The 17,861-nt window shown below is 36.6% G+C and overlaps 3 protein-coding genes across 3 annotated transcripts in view; 2 read left to right on the top strand and 1 right to left on the bottom strand.

Moving 5' to 3' along the window:
- Positions 1-17,861, bottom strand: part of LOC126015454 (NADH dehydrogenase [ubiquinone] 1 alpha subcomplex subunit 6) — a 566,806-nt gene that overhangs the window by 255,753 nt on the left and 293,192 nt on the right. The gene's annotated exons all lie outside the window — the stretch shown is intronic.
- Positions 5,402-6,361, top strand: LOC126015457 (putative olfactory receptor 8G2). The gene has a single exon (XM_049777983.1). The coding sequence runs from the start codon at positions 5,426-5,428 to the stop codon at positions 6,359-6,361; it is 936 nt and encodes a 311-aa protein (XP_049633940.1). The 5' UTR covers positions 5,402-5,425.
- Positions 12,514-13,449, top strand: LOC126015424 (putative olfactory receptor 8G3). Its single transcript, XM_049777948.1, has one exon. It carries the CDS (start codon positions 12,514-12,516, stop codon positions 13,447-13,449), a length of 936 nt encoding a protein of 311 aa, XP_049633905.1.

Here is a 17,861-nt window from a genome sequence, read left to right as displayed (position 1 = left end):
ACTACAGAAATAAAGACAAGTACCACAAAACAGTCTGGTTCTTAAATCAAATCATGCCAGAGTGCAAAAAGAAAGAGAAAGATAAGGTAAGATAAAATAAAATAAAATAAAATTGGAAACATCAACTTCAATATCTACACCAAAATAAAGAGGTCAAAAAGAATCGATCAATCAATAAATAAATATGTGGAAAATGATTATTCTGTGCTTCCCCCCCCCTCCACCCCGCATAGGCACAGTAACTATTGGGGATATTATACAGGGAATTCCCTTGGCCTAGGAGATACAGGGTTTCTCCACTCCTGAAGTATATTGTCATGGGATTAACTATAGACTCCTTGCATGATCGTTTACTCTCCCCTCGGTGCTTTTGTGTGTATGGAAGACTTCTGCTTTGTCTTGGATGGTAAAAATCAGATCTCTGTATCTAAAGATCTTGGTGCCTGTGCAGCTCAAGGACTGGAGCTTATGATGAAGTTTTTCTTTGTGGTTCTAGCCGTTAAGCAGCCATATTTTTAATGACATTCCAGTCAATATGAATAATGACTAAATGTTTGTTAAAACATGTTGAGAAAGATATAAAGTGTGTTTAGTATTCCTAAATATAATGAACAGTTATGGAATACAGGCTACCAAAATACTAGAATTGTTTAATAAAATAGTAGTAAAATATTAAGATACTGGTGAGAATGTGCAAAAAAGAGTGCCCTTTGGCAGGTGGATATAATGATATGCCTGCTATGAAATATGCCATGTCTGTTCCTCAAAAAAGTAATAACAGCTATAATATGATCCAGCAATTTCATTTCGGGATATTAATACAAAGGAAGTGAAAATCACTCATAAGAGCTCTCTGCTCACCTTTGCTCAATGTGGCATCTTGCACCATAGTCAAGGTGGAGAGTCATCTTGCACAGTCATGGAGAACCCAGAGGTAGGACGGAGGCAGATAATCATATGAAATGGAGAATTATCAGCCACAAGAGACATAAAAATTCTGATTGTGATACTGATGGGAATCTGTAGGGAATTAAGTAAAGTTAAATGTCAGGCAGAGTAAGAAATGTATTGACTTTATGTGTATGTGGAATTTTGACACAAGAAAAAGAGGTCAAAATTTGCAGTTCCTTAAGGTCGATTTGAATAAAAGTGATCAAAAAGATACTAATTCCTATAGCAGGTATATGATGTACACTAAGACTATTTTTAATGCTGCAGTTTGCTATATTTGACAGCTGCTATGGGAATATATATAATGTGTGTACGTGCATAGAGGACTCATCCCAAAATAACATTTTTATTTTTTATAATTATGAGCATATGGATGTTAACTAAACTTATTATGATGATAATTTCATAATAGATGTAAATCAAATCATGATGTGCTGTAGATTTAACTCATGTAGAGTATGTCTCCATGAACTCAGATCCAAGAATCTACGTCTTTCTAAAATAAAAATATTCTATCAGATCCTGGTTTCTAAATCTATCATCTAGCAGTAATCATGGATCATACTTACGGGACTTCGCTAAACCCTGGAGAATCAAGTGGGGAAAGGGAACATTCTAATTGTTTCTTTCCCCAAGAGTGGAATGAGATTCTAAAGGGAGATCCTTATTATGATTCATTCCTTCTCGGGATCCTAAAACCAGCATCCAGATATAAAAATCATTATGTCCTTTAAACTGCTCTATTCAGAAGGCACCCACTTCACAGAAATCAGGACCAGTGACACTATCACCATGAAGACCATTTGACTCTGAGCCTTCAGCACCAAGGATTTCTGCAAGGTTAGTGCTAGGAACTCCCCTCAGCATCAAGAAAGTGACTTTTCCTTTAGAGAAACACATGCCAACTGCACAGATGTGAGTTTATAGGGGCTAGAAGAGATCATCCTGAATAATGGTCCTGAATTTTCTGGTTGAGTTTTCCCACCCCATTTCCCTCCAGGGCATGCAGAGACATAAATATGGGTTCTGGCTTGTTCCCCACTCTCTTCACTCTCACCACCACACTCTAGATGAGTAAAGGCTCTCCATCCTCTCTCTGTCCTAGCTGAACAGAATTATGAGAGAAACCTCTTTCTTTTCTCATTTAAACTCAGAAATGAGCGCTTTATTAATTTTTTCCAAATCTATGTTAATTCATAACTGTCAAGAGTTTATTATTATTATTATTATTATTTTATTTTGGGGCCACACCTGGTGACGCCCAGGGTTACTCCTGGCTATACACTCAGAAATCACTCCTGGCTTGGGGGTCCATATGGGACTCTAAGAGATCAAACCACAGTCCATCCTGGGTCAGCCACATGCAAGACAAATGCCCTACCATTGTGCTATTGCTTCAGCCCCAAGAGTTAAAAAAAAACAAAACACATATTGATATAAATCCGTTAATAGCAAAGAAATGCCACTTTAAACTTTCTAGTAGATTATGAAAGATTTTGGTAATGTTAGGCAATTAATATAAACTAAAATAAAGAACAGAAGCAAACTCCAAATTACTGCATCATTCATGAACTGATGTAGAAAAAACAAAAAAATGTATTCAGAAATAGCAGACTCCAGTTATCTTTACAGGAATAAAAAGTGTGACCCAATAAAAGGCAGTTATTAAAAATCAATATAAAAATTAACATTGGTACTTACTGTTTATAACCAAGAGTCAAGTAAGCCATACTTGTACCTTTAGATCTCATTTAGCTTGATTTTCACATGATAGTGAGATGACTACACTTATTTTCAGTTTTCAGATGGTGAGTGTATATAATTATCCCAGATTACACACCAAAAAAGGTGCCAAGTTAAGATATCAATCTACTTCTTCTGAACATCAGAAATTAGTGGGTGTATACAGTTGTAAAATGGATTCTGCTCACCCAGCCTGTGGCTGTCTGCACACTTACATAATATCTGCTAAGACTCAAGTTGATCAGACACTGCTCATATGAAGATAAGACCAAGCCTGATAATGGAATGTTCATCTTTGCCACAAAGCCAAAATTTCTCCTCATAGTTTCACACAGTGAATTTTTTTCTACTCTCACAACATATACAATTGGTCTTCAATATCCTAAATAAAACAATATGGTGGATATTGTGATAATTGTTATGAGATGGCTTCAGTTATTTTTGTGGCAAAATAAAAATGTTTCTCAGCCATACTTCAAATGGCAGATTCTTTGATGTTGTAAAATTATTTAGAATGTTCATATCACATAAAGTAACATACGCAGTCAAGAGCATGACTTCAACTATTGTTTGATATTATAAATTTCCACTTCCATATATGACTCATTTTTTTGGTAAATGTTAACTAGTTTTTGTTTTTTGTTTAGTGTGTGTGTGGCGTGTGTGTGTGTGTGTGTGTGTTGGTTTTTGGGTCACAGCCAGTGGTGCTCGGGGCTTACTCTTGGCTTTGTGCTTAAAAATTGCTCCTGGCAGGCACAGGGGACCATATAGGATGTGGGGACTCAAACCACCATCAATCCTGAATAAGCTGCAGACAACGCAAATGCCCTACCACTTTGCTATCTCTCTGTCCCCTTAAGAAATATAGACATCTGTTTTAAGCTTAGATAAGCTGTTTATCATGTTTACTTCTAGGGTTTATAATGGACAAAGTTACCTTCCCCACTGCTCAAGTGTCACAGAACCTCCATCTTTGTCCATGTACTGCCACTAGTCCATCTTGTCCTTTTCCCAATTCTACCATCTCACACTTCTTGGTATTAATTTTGCAATTAAATACTAAGGGTTTTTTCTTATTCATGTTGTCTATTCCCTTGTTTTGTTCCTCTATCAACCACAGATGAGTGATAGCACTGGCAGGAGGCTTGGATGAAGAAATTTGGTATGTGTAAGCCAACAAAATTTTAGGTAGAGAGTGGTTGAAGTTGCCCAGCTCCTGAGCTAGAGCTTGGAGTCTAGTAAGAAAAATAGCACAGACCAGTAAAACCAAGTTTCCCATACTTACAAATTCTATGGACATTAGTGACAGAAAGTGTGTCTTGGGTTACATTTTCATAAAAGAGGTCTGCCTTTTAAAAGAGGGCTAAGAAATCAATTGGAAAAGACCCCCTGGTATTTATCACTTAGAGCCAGCCTTTGGGGGAGGGGAGCAGAAGTAGTGGCTGTTTCTCCCAGATAGGCTGCATTTTCCAGATAGCTTCACTGGAAAAACAGTTGACTGGACTGCTGGACTAGCTGTTTCTGCTACTTAGCTTCTGCTTTCCCCCTTCCCTCGTCTTCTCCCTGATTGAATACTTGCCCTGATCCCAATACCAGCTTTCTCTCTCTCCCTCCCTCCTTCTTCCTCTCTCCCTTTCTCTCTCCCCCTCTCTCTCCCTTTCTCTCTCCCTCTCTCACTTTTTCTCTCTTCCTCTCTCACTTTCTCTCTCTCACTTTCTCTCTTTTTCTCTCTCACTCTCTCTCTCTCCTTCCGAGGGATGGGCTGTAAAGACCCTGAATTCTCTACTCTGCCTATTCCCCTATTAAACTCAGTCTCCATTCAAACCCTTTCTTGTCATAGTTGTACCTGCTCTGGTAATTGGGTAGTGCTATTAATTTTTAGAGTTAATAAATATGTTACTTCCTGTGCTTAATATAAACACACATATATAGAATATATTTACAAAGAAACATTCTCAAAACTAACAGTTGTACTACTGATCATTGCAATAGACCTAAAAATAAAAACATTAGTATTTTTCTGAACTGGAACCATATTACAGTAGGTAGGGCACTTGCCTTGCATGCAGCAGATACAGGTTCAATTCCTGAGATCCAAATGGGTCTCCCTGTGCCCCACCAGAAGTTATTTCTGAGCTCAGAGCCAGGAGTAATTTCTGAGCACCACCATATGTGGCCCCCAAACAAAAACAAAAATGTAGTCCTTTTTCTTAAAAAGCTGAGGGGACTAGGAGATAGAACCGTGCTTATAATACCTGCAAAAAAAATAATAAAGTGTCTGACCAGGTTTGAGTCCTAGATCCATCTGGTCCCCCAAGCATCACTGGTTATAGCCCTTGAGTCTCCTGAATATCACTGAGTGTATCTCTAAAGATCCTCAGCACTGCTGGGGTGTGTTGAAAGTCTCCAAAATGCAAGAACCCAAGCAACATTGCATCTTTGGGTTATTGCGTTGAACAGCTGGTTCATTTGGATGAGAACATTTGGTGGGCCCTCAGGCTTCTGGAACACTGTGTTGGAGAACCTCCACTGAGAAAAAGTTAAGGAGTATTTTAATTATAGGGACCTTAGAGACTTCTTGTTGAGCCAGAGTCACTGTGAGTGGAAGAGGACAGACTCAAGAGTCTTGATCATGGGTTTCTTCTGACAAAGAATAAATAATTTCTACAAAATTATTATATACATACACTCAAGTTTTTCTTTTTTAAGCCTTAGAACTGTTTAAAGGAAAATGGAATCTGGAAATGATTCCACAGTGACCGAGTTCATCCTCACTGGACTTACAGTACGTCCTGAACTCCAACTACCACTCCTCTTTCTCTTCCTTGGAGTCTATGTGGTCACCGTGGTGGGGAACCTGGGCATGATCGTGCTCATCGGGCTCAGTTCTCACCTGCACACACCCATGTACTACTTTCTTGGTTGCTTGTCCCTCATTGATCTCTGTCATTCCACTGTAATTACCCCCAAAATGCTGGTGAACTTTGTGGCTGAGAAGAACATCATCTCCTACCCGGAGTGCATGACACAGCTCTACTGTTTTCTTGTTTTTGCTATTGCTGAGTGTCACATGCTGGCAGCCATGGCATATGACCGCTATGTGGCCATCTGTAGCCCTTTGCTTTACAATGTCATCATGTCTCCTCATGTCTGCTTTCTGCTCTCAATGGGAGTTTATATTTTGGGTATCTTTGGATCTTCAATTCATACAGGCTTCATGATAAGACTCTCTTTCTGCAAGACCAATGTGGTCAACCACTTTTTCTGTGATCTCTTTCCACTCTTAGAACTCTCCTGTTCCAGCATCCACATCAATGAATTATTGGTTCTCTTCCTGAGTGCATTTAACATCCTGACACCTGCGCTAACCATCCTGGCCTCCTATGTCTTCATCATTGCCAGCATCCTTCGCATTCGCTCCAAAGAGGGCAGGGTCAAAGCCTTCAGCACTTGCAGCTCCCACATGATGGCCGTCATGATCTTCTATGGTTCTGCAGCCTTCATGTATCTGCAGCCACCATCTGTGAGCTCCATGGACCAAGGCAAAGTGTCCTCTGTGTTTTACACCACAGTCGTGCCCATGCTAAACCCTCTAATCCATAGTCTGCGGAATAAAGATGTCAAACTAGCCCTGTGGAAAATTCTGAACTGTAGAAAACAATTATGAAAGAATGATGTCAGGTCCCAAACAGACCTTGGTTATGTAGTGTGTGATTTAAGAAGCTTTGGCTTACTATTGTTGTTTATTTTTTTCTTTCCATTGTATTTTTTATAAAATCTTTATTTAAGCACCATGAATACAAGCATGATTGTAGTTGGGTTTTAGTCATAAACAAAACACCTCCCTTCAACAGTGCAATAGTTTTTGAAATTTTATGTTAAATCTTTTTATAAAACCTCCCAAATTGCAATTTCCTATGTTAAAGTATGTTATGAGTTATAACCGATGACTATATTATGACCTATGTTAAAGTGATTATGTATGAAAAAATACTTAGAAAAGAATAAGAAATTGAGGATAATCTTATTGCCCTATTATTCTAGCCTTTCTCTATCTTTTTATTTAGCAACAGTTACTAAGACAACAATATACCACACAATGAACTCAAATGTCACAAAAATAGTCACTTCTTACAGATAAAACTAGATATCCAGGATATTTAATGATGCCTAATAAGTAAATCTGGAATGAACATAATGGGATGTGAAAAAAACTGAATAGGTCTATGGATTCAGAGCTGGTGGGCCAAATCTATGTTTTAGAATATTTGTTTCAAGATAGCTTTATATTTGTCCGACACAATGTAATTATCTCCATCTCTGAGATTCTAAAGAGTAAACACATTTATGTGTCAAACAGTTTTAACCCAATTTGCATGAATCTTAATTAGGAACAAATACTCCTTTACTTAAATAGAACATCGGAAACTGTGAATTGGGTGTCGGAGAAATGGAGATTAAGTAAACTAATTCAACATAAGTGGAATTGTGATTGCAATTCTTATCTCAGACTATGAGGTAAGGACATATATTGAAGACTGAGATTATCAGAGTCTGAGTGTTCTTATTTTCTCTATCAAATTTGTCAACTTTTAGAGAATAGCCAATATATCTTGAATAGAGTCATATTTATTTTTCCAATGCTTGAGAACTACTGGTGTGCAGCATATTCCATGATATTTATGTAATTTTTATCCTCAGTTATGGTCTAGTAATAGAAATTTAAAAATAGGAATAAAAAATTTAAGCCTCACATCTAGCAGTAACTTGAAGCATTTTAGAATTCATCTAATGAACCAAGATGTTGAAGCAGCCTAAAATGTACAATATATATCCAAGCCATTTTATCTGGTTCCTGGAAGGAAGAAATCCCTGGCATTTTTGACAACATGGATGGAGTGCATGAGACTGAATCTGTAAACTCAGAGAAAGACATATATAAAATACTACTTTATCTGTAGAGTGTTAAAGACTCTCAAAAAGAAAAAAGCTCATGAAATTGGTGGTTATCAGACCCTCACGCAGGATAGTGTTATGTTTGACCATGACAGTTGTAAGATGAAAGAGTTCTAATGAGTTTGGTGGCTATAGTTCATTACATAGTACCCTTTAAGTTTCTAAGAAAGTAAATTTCCTATATTTCTGCCACAAAAATAGTAACAATATGACAATATGCAAACATGTTGGCGATGGTGGTATCCACTGACAAACTGATATGGTCATTGGTTTGTGATATTTAAGTGAATCAACTCATCACCATACATCTTTACCATAAGCAATGTTGAACTTCAATTTTTCCTATTATATCTCAAACTTTGAAAAAGGTAATCTTAATTATAAGCTGTATTGCAATTCACATCTCAGATAATTAAAGACTTAGTATTTTGAATACAATGATAAATCTTGGTACAAATAAATAAAATTATTTTAATTAAAATAAAATGACAAAATATTGTGGCCATTTACACAAAACTAACATGGGATCTATAATACATGTTACTATATTGTTCCTCAGATATTTCATTTTTTTTTGTTTTTAATTTTTTTTATTGTGACTCAAGTTCATTACACAGAATAATTTATGATACATAGTGACAATGAATGAAGGGCATTCCCACCACCAATGTTGTCCTCCCTCCACTCTTGTTCCCAGTATGTCTCCCACATCTCCCTTCTTTACCCCCCAGAATCCTAGTGTGAATGGTCTCCGCCTTACAGTTTGTTATAGGTTGGGTATCTATTCTGTTTGGTGTTCCAGTCTGGTCATTTTTTATTTACACTACATATTCATATGACAGGTCCTAGTATCATTCTTTTCCCCCCTCAATTTATGAGGCTGAATGATTCAAATTATGCTATTCTGTTGGAGATAAAAAGGTTAAGAAAAAGAGGAGAAAAAAATTGGTATCAACTACTAAAAAAATAATCACCGACTAATATCCACAAAAGTGGAAAGGAAAGAAAAAAGTGGGAGAAAAAAGAGAAGGAAAGTAATAAAAAAAATAAAATAAAAAATAAAACAAAACCAGAAAAAGTGCTGTAGTAGCAGGGTTTGTGTTACCCCACCCTTTTTTATATTTAATGTGAGCATATCTTTGAAAGATATGTTAGCACAACAGGCACATTTGTCTTTCATGTGGCTGACCTAGGTTTGATCCCTAGCATACCACGTGGTTCCCCAAACCTTCCAGGACTGATTTCTGAGAGCAGATCCTGGAGTAACAAGTGTGTGTCACTGGATGTGGCTCAAAAACAAACAAAAAAAATAGCCCTATCATCTGCATTTTAAAATTTTCTTAAACTTTTGAACATCTTGGCCTAAAACCCACTGGAACTCTAACAGTGTAAATTTTTTTCTTTTAATTTTTTTTTATTTTTAATTATGAGAACAATGATGCAAAGAGGACAAGGTAAAGTTACAGTGAAAGAACAATCGCCCATAAAAGAGTTCTCAGAAGAAATCCCCTTGCTGATGCCTAAATATTGAACTTACAGTCAAAAAAATCATTAAGAAGAATAAGGCAGAACCTATGTACAATTACTTTGTCCACAAGTCCCCAGATTGTAGGACATTATAACATTTCTTAGCAGTACACAAAGCAACCTAAAGCCATGAGATTTATGTGACTCCTTAACTTTGAAGGCATAGTATTTTTATATATTCATGCACATACATATTAGTTTAAGTTAACATCAAAAGTTTAAGAGGTTTTTTTTAAGGGTTAGTCAAAAGGACACAGTAAAAACGGTGTTAGAGTGGCAAATATTGTTTGCATAGGCCCACCAAAATATGGGAGTCATAGAAAGGAATAGCCTTGGTCTAAATACAAGGAGACCACTACCCCTGAAGTTTCCTGGCATAAGACCAACTCTAGGATCCAGGCAAACTAATTTATTCAATCCAAGTCATTGTCTGTAGTGCCAATATAGTTTTATTTTTCATGCAGTCCTATTGTTGGCATCAGGTTTCTGTATTAAAGATCCTGGAATCTGCACATCCTACATTGAAGTCAGGCTGGTGTGGAGTATCCTCTAGTTTCACCTCAATATTAAGGGACAATACAGCAAGCCCTGTCCAGTAAGCAGGTCATTGTTGTTGTTAAGTCTTCTCAGTGTTAAGGGAAGTCTCTTTTGAGTAGATCGATGTCAGAGCAGCTGTAGGGTCTTCCCTGGTAGAGGAATGCCTCCAGGTGATGTTATAGACAACCTTGGATGTTTTGTACATGTCTTCTCTAGATCAGGGATAAATGGAGAATGCCCATTCTTCTGAGGCCTGTGCCAGGTCTTTATGTCAATGTTCAGGGTGTAAGGTCCCATTGCACTACAAGATTTGTGTGTTCCCATCTCTATTAGATAAGAACTTATTGGTATGTATAGTATTTTTCCGTTTTAGTGTGCCTTAGCAAACAAAAAATAAAGCCACATGGCGTTATCAGAGTATATGGGGGCGTAAGAACACGTCCAACAATACCCATGACTTGGTTCAAACATAAGCATTAAACTGAGGGATTCTTTTACACCAAATTCCATATCGAGCAATTCACAAAGAGAAGATAAAAAACATGGGGGAGGGGGTTTTGTCACTGTATAAGAAAATATTCAGCAAAAGATATAGCCGTAACAGTATAAATTATATCTGTTTCCAGTTTGTAGTTTTGTCCTCAGCAGCAATTATGGATAACACATATGTGATGACATTAAACCCTGGAGAATCAATAGGTAAAAGAGAAATTCTAATTGTTTCTTTCCCCAAGAGTGGATACTTGTGGGATGAGATTCTAGAGGGAGGTCATTATCATGATTCCTTCCTTCGAAGTCTCCTAACACCAGCACCCAGATATAGAACCATCATGTCATTTAAACCAACTTAGGCAGAGGGCACCCACTTTACAGAGATCAGGACCAGTGACACTATCACCATGAAGACCATTAGGCTCTAATCTCTCAGCACCAAGGATTTCTGCAAGGTTAGTGCTAGGAACTCTTCTCAGCATTCCTTTAGAGAAACAGATGCCAAGTGCACAGAAATAAACTTCCAGAGGCCAGGAGGGATCAGCCTGAATCATAGTCCTAAATGGTCTAGCTGAGTCTTTCCACCACCCATCCCTGCACTCCCTCTAGTCTTTTTTTTTCCTTTCAGTTTTTGGGCCACACCGTTGATGCTCAGGAGCTACTCCTGGCTATGCTCTCAGAAATCGCTCCTGGCTTGGGGATCGAACCCACGTCTGTCCTGGGTCAGCTACATGGAAGGCAAACACCCTACTGTTGTACTATTGCTCTTGCCCTTCCAGTCTTTTTTTAACTCACATGTGTGATGGTTTTATTTGCTGCTAGTGAGTCTATATGAATTTAAAACTGACTTTTAATCATTTTATTTACACGTATTGAGGAAGGTGCAATTTCAAGCTCTGTACTGATTTTAAAGTCTTAATACAAAGTGAGTAAAAATTAGAAAACAAAATTAAATATTGGCTAAGTTACTGAATTTAAACGTACCAAGCATATAAGAATTAGAAGAATTATATAAGACCTGGTGGTGGATTGAAGGGCTGGCATGCATGTTTTTTAATTGTTTTTATTTTTAATATAAGTCTTTAAGCACCATAAGTACAAGTATGTTTGTGGTTGGGTTTCAGTTATAAACAGCATACCTCCCTTCACCAGTGCAACATTCCCATGCATGCTTTGAGCTCAGAAGCTGTGGGTTTAATTCACACACTGATATTCCCTGCCCTACTAGCATAGAGCTGGGAACTACCCCCTGAACATTGCAAGTTCTGAAGTACCCCCAAAAGGAATTGTTTCTATGTGCATAAAGTATCTTTTTAAATGGTAGGTTTCATTATAAAAGCTACCCCAAAATCCAATTAAGTGGATTTCATAGTTTGGAGGAGAATATGGAAAAGAAAATTTTCTAATAAATTTGGTGTGTAAAAAATTAAGTCTAGGATCACAGATATTACAGAGGGTGCAAAGAGTACAGATGCCTTGTATGTGGCTACCCTTGTTTAGACCTAACACCACAAATGTGTCCCACTTTGTATCCCAGATTTATAGATGTGATGTGTATTATAGGCATCAATAAATACCATTATGGTAAAATAAAAACATGCCATTTTCATGGGCAATTTTAGATACATATATATGAAATGTTAGGAAAGAGGATTCCTCAGAATAGCAATTGTGCTTTTCATCATGGCAGATTTTCTAAAAAGCAAATTGGGGTGGGATAATATAGCATATAGAACACTTGATGGTTGTCCTAGTTTGATTCCTGACACCACAAACAATCCCCTGAGCACTGCCAGGAATGGTTCCCTGAGCACAGAGCCTGTGTAAGCTCTGAGAACCACCAAGTGTGGCCCAATAATCAAAATATGCATTAATAAAATTATTTTAATATTTTAAAATATAAATTAAAAGGCCATTATAAATTTAAAATAATGTATACAATTATATAATTAATAACACAATAATGCATTATTTAATATGTCAATAACAATACAATATATGAAATATAAATTATTATATATTAAAATATTATAAAATAGGTACTATTTTATAAAATTTATAAGTATCATAGTTCAGGGTTTTGGTGTCCACAATTTCTCCTATTGCTCAATGTGAAGCAATGATTTTGCAGAAGCAGGAGAGACCTAAGTGATGATACCTTAGTTTTCATTATCCTCTGCTGAGGCATGACTTCCCATAATAAGTCAGAAGGAATAACATTTCTCTCAACTCTCACACAGACCTTTATTTGTCCATCCATCATATACTCATGTTTTATTTATGATCTTAGGTTCTGTTGAGAAGACAATGGACCCTGGAAATGACTCTACGGTGACCGAGTTCATCCTCACTGGCCTGACAGACCAACCAGAATTCCAACTACCACTCCTCCTCCTCTTCCTTGCAATCTACATGGTCACTGTGGTGGGGAATCTGGGCATGATCATCCTCGTAAGTCTCAGTTCTAATCTGCAAACCCCCATGTACTACTTCCTCTGCAGCTTGTCCTTCATTGATCTCTGCCAATCCACCATTATTACGCCCAAAATGCTGGTGAATTTTGTGACCGAGAAGAACATCATCTCATACCCTGAATGTATGACACAACTCTACTTCTTTGTCATCTTTGCTATAGCAGAGTGTCACATGTTGGCGGCCATGGCCTATGACCGCTATGTTGCCATCTGTAGCCCCTTGCTCTACAATGTCATCATGTCTTCCCATGTCTGCTTTCTGCTCACAATGGGAGTTTATATCTGGAGTATCATTGGCTCTTCGGTCCATACAGGCTTTGTGTTAAGACTGTCTTTCTGTAAGACCAATGTAGTCAACCATTACTTCTGTGATCTTCTTCCTCTCTTTGGAATATCCTGTTCCAGCACTTACATCAATGAACTGATACTACTAATTATGAGTGCATTTAACATTATGATCCCTTCCTTAACAATCCTGTCCTCCTACATCTTCATCCTCTCCAGCATCCTCCGCATTCGCTCCACAGAGGGTAGATCCAAAGCCTTCAGCACCTGCAGCTCCCACATTGCAGCTGTCACTATTTTCTTTGGGTCCTTGACTGTCATCTACCTGCAGCCATCCTCTGTGAACTCGATGGGCCAAGGGAAAATCTCTTCTGTGTTTTATACCATCATTGTGCCCATGTTGAACCCCTTGATCTACAGTTTGAGAAATAAAGATGTCAACTTAGCCCTCAAGAAAATCTTGGAGAGTAGAAAGTGTTCATGAATTGACTCATGTACTAATGTTATGCCAGAAGTAGTTTGCTCGCTGATAAATGTAATGTATTAGATTTACTATCTATCTGCAGTCAAACACCCATTTATAGAGGCAGACTGTGCATTTAAACAAAATACCTTTACTATTCATAAACACAAATATATAAGAAGGTTTTGCGAAATATAGGCTTTAGATCCTATAAATTTTAAGTTTCATTTTTATGATATGCCATCTGAATTTTAAGATTACAAAAAACATTCTTCCTAAAAAAATTTTACTTAGTCTCATGGTGGATTTTTAAATTGAAGAAAAAAATAGCTCATATAATTCAATTGCTTTAAATATACAACTTTATAATTCAATTTCTAGATACCTTACTTTGTGGTAATCATGTAAATCTGGTTTCTACTGTCCAGCATAAAAATGGTTCCTTTTGCCTAAGTTCCAACACCCTACTTCCTTCTAAAAGCTCAATTTTTTGTTCTTATGTTTCATGAGTCTGTATTATTTTACTTGTTTGTTTCCTATAATTATATTCCACAGAAGTCAAATAATGCAATTTTGTCTACTTTATTTTACTCAGCACAATTCCCTCAAATTTGATCCAATATTAATATATTGTTAATATTCACTCTTTAATATAGAAAAGCAGTAGTCTATTGTGCAAATACACACACCACATCCTCTTAAAGCATTCATCCAGCTTCTGAATCAGAGCACAAATATCAACCAAATGTTGATGTTGAGTTTTCAAGAAGAAGAAGAAAATGAGAATACTCATTGAATTTGTGTGCTTTGAGATGAGTAGGTTCACTGCAACTTTATTTACAATATCCATAGAAACAACCCAACAACAGATGGCTGAAGAAAGGCACTGTTGAATGTATCTACACAATGGGATACTACTCAAGTTTAAGAAAAAAAAAAGAAATATTTCCTTTTGCAACAACAGTGAAAAATGGGAGAGGATAATGGTAAGTGAAATAAGTCAGAATAAGAAAAGTAAATATTGAATAACTTTGCTCATTTGTGAGGCACAGAAAAGCAACGTAAGGGAATTGAAAAAGTAATCCAAAGAAACCTGTGAGTTTTAGTTCAAAAAAGTTATATTTACAATAAGGAGAAGGAGGAAAAGGAATGATCTACCCTGAGAAACATTGGTTTTGGGGTAGTGACTGGGTATGGACACATAAGCATTGGGGAGATAAGAAATTGTATCCAAAAAAACATATACAAGTACATAAAATATAATATAAAATTAAAACTTCTAATTACAATTGTAAACAATATTCTCTGCTTTTTCATAGATATAGGGAAAAATAGATGGTGAGTAGACTTACTGTGGTCATCATCATATGATATGTAAGTCAACCCCATTATACTCTATCCATTATCATTTTACAGTATAGATATAAGTTACATCTCAAGCTGGATAAAAATAAAAAATTTTTAATATTGGAATCAATATCAAAAAAAGAGACAGACTCTTATGATGAAATAGAGAGATGAAGTATTTTAAAGAAGCAGACAAATAATAAGGGGAAATAATTACCAAGTATGACTTAGTAAGTACTGTTCCAGAGACAGAAGCTATCAAGTATTTCAACAATTAAAAAACCTGGCTGATGTCTATAATTTCAACACTATGATAGATTCAGATGATGTTCTCATACAATTTGTCTTTAATTAACTCTCATAGAATGAGGTATTTATTGCTAAAAATAAAACAATGCATATCCACTTAACATTTTCAGAAATTATCAGTATATTTTATTTTATTTGGAGACACACCAAGTGGTTCTCAGGGCTTGCTCCTGTCTCTGTGATCAGAGTTAACTCTTAGTGGTGCTCAGGGGGTAATATTGGGTGCCAGAGACTAAAATTAGGATGGCCATGTAAAAGGCAAATACTCTTTCTACTGTACTACTTATCCTGCCATAAATTTTTGTATGTTTTACAATGAACTGAGACAAAATAATTTTTAAAAGTTTTATATTGATATTAGGTTTGACTCTTTCTCTTACTTACACACAAATAAGTATTTCCAAAAATACATACCTGCTCCCTGGTTGTTTAAATCATACTAAGTGTGGGACAGTTTTTTAATTAAACAGACATACTTAATTTAAATTGTCTTTCTGTCTACAACACATGACTTACATCATTTAGTCCCTATGAAGAGCTTCATTTCCTCATTTATTTCTATTACAAAGTCATTGGAAAGATAGGGAAGGAAAAGGAATTGTTCTAACAATGTTCTAAATAATCAGATTTTTATTTTTTTATCTAATGAGTTGATTATTTACATAAAACTAACATCGTGTCTATAACACGTGCTTCCAAATTGTTCCTCTACATTTTTCTTGAATCTTAGAGAGATCCTTTTTTCTTCTGAGATCTGCCAGGAACTTTTCCTGTGGCTGGAAAATTTTCTAGTAAGTACTTTCACTCAGCCTCCAGGTTAAAATACTCCAAGTATTACTGTTTTATGAGTACTTCACAGTAAATAGACCTAGAGAAGAGTATTCAAAACAAAAGCACTCAAATACTACAGCAAAAGTTATTTCCCATGATTATACATTTTGCTCATATAGAAAATTCCTTTAGAATAGTTTCATAGTGTCTATTTTTAAAGTTTCCTGAACTTTAGAACATCCTAGCCTTAGATACACTGAACTCTTCAGAGTAAATATTATACCCACATCCCCAGTTTCCAATCAGCAGTAACAATGGATCACAGCTATGAGATGCCACTAAACCCAGGAGAATCAATGGGGGAAAAAAAGAGAAATTCTAATAGTTTCTTTCCCCAAGAGTGGGTTCTTGTGGGATGAGATTCTAGAGGGAGGTCATTATTATGATTTATTCCTTCTCAGGCTCCTAACACCAATACCCAGATATAAAACCATGACATCATTTAACCACCTTATGCAGAGGGCACCCGCTTCACAGAGATCAGGACCAGTGACACTATTACCATGAAGACCATTAGGCTCTGATATCTCAGCATCAAGGATTTCTGCAAGGTTAGTGCTAGGAACTTCCCTCAGCATCAACAGAGTGACTTTTCCTTTAGAAAACCAGATGCCAAGTGCATAGAAGTGAACTTCTAGGGGCCAGGAGGGATAAGCCAGAATCATGGTCCTGAGTGTTCTAGCTGAGTCCTTCCTCTACCCCACTCCTTGCACTCCCTCCAGGGCACACAGAGACACACTTGGGTGCTCCTCACTTGTCTCCACTCTCCTCATTCTCACCACTACATTCATGATGAACAAAGGCTCCCCATCCTCTCCCTGTCCCAGCTGAATAGTGTTATGACAAATACTACTTTATTCAGTCTTTTTTAAATCCTTTTGTGTGATGCCTCTATTTGTTTTTATTTTATAACTGAATTTCAACAGTTTTATTAATAACATTGAGACTGGCTCTAGCTAAGACAGGATGCCAACCACTGTGATTACTTTATAATCTTAATACAGAGGGAATAAAAACCCAATAACTAATAAAATTAAGTACTTGCTGCATTACATTGTCCAAGAATAGCAATAAGATGGGGTTCTGGGAACTAAATCAAAGGGTGTGGGTGTAAGATGACCAGGTGATGTAAATCCTTGCCACAAATTGATTTGCATTTTATTTAGATCACGAAAAATATAACTTAGTAAGTTTTCATACCTCTGTATCATTTTTATATTAATATATAAAGAATTAGTATGAGAATATGCTCATGAAAAATCATATCAACTAACATTACATAAATGAAAATCTTGGCTAATAGAAGTTAAAATGTGAAAATAAATATGATATTGATGTAGTTTTATTTACTCTTATTTATTTTATTTTACTTATTTTGGTTTTTGGGTCACACCCGGCAGCACTCAGGAATTCCTCCTGTCTCTATGCTCAGAAATCGCTCCTGGCAGGCTCGGGGGACCATATGGAATGCTGGGATTCGAACTACCATCTTTCTGCATCTAAGGCAAATGCCTTACCGCTGTGCTATCTCTCCCACCCCTATTTACTCTTATTAAACACAGATGCAGAAAGTGGTCTAGCACTTTGAAGAATCATTTGACTTAATTTTGAGGAGACCGAATCATTTTTGGTTTTTAGTAGGTTGAAAAATGGTTATAATTATTTCTCAAGGTCCTAGTAAGTAGGGGCTGACACAGAACAAGAGGGACAGACATAGCATGACTTCTCTCCTATGTGGGCTATCAGGAAACATAGTAGGGGAATAACAAATTCCCAAAGGCAACAAAAACTGAGAACTCGTCAGTAAGATTCTGACCACAGTGGGTAAAGTATTGTTAGAGGAAATAGGATTATAAAGGGACAGAGAGACCAGGATGAAGGTAAGTGGACACTGATGGAGGGTGTAGTGCTACTGTTTTATGCCTGAAATCTTGCCATTAACTTTC

Source organism: Suncus etruscus, chromosome 8 (genome assembly GCF_024139225.1).
Source record: "Suncus etruscus isolate mSunEtr1 chromosome 8, mSunEtr1.pri.cur, whole genome shotgun sequence".
Lineage (NCBI taxonomy): Eukaryota > Metazoa > Chordata > Mammalia > Eulipotyphla > Soricidae > Suncus > Suncus etruscus.
The sequence above is the reverse complement of the archived record's forward strand: the minus strand, read 5'-3'. Positions and strand labels throughout refer to the sequence as shown.

What these genes read in the sequence shown, in the direction of transcription:
- LOC126015424 (XM_049777948.1), top strand. Translation starts at nt 12,514, where the DNA reads ATGGACCCTGGAAATGACTCTACGGTGACCGAGTTCATCCTCACTGGC.
- LOC126015457 (XM_049777983.1), top strand. Translation starts at nt 5,426, where the DNA reads ATGGAATCTGGAAATGATTCCACAGTGACCGAGTTCATCCTCACTGGA.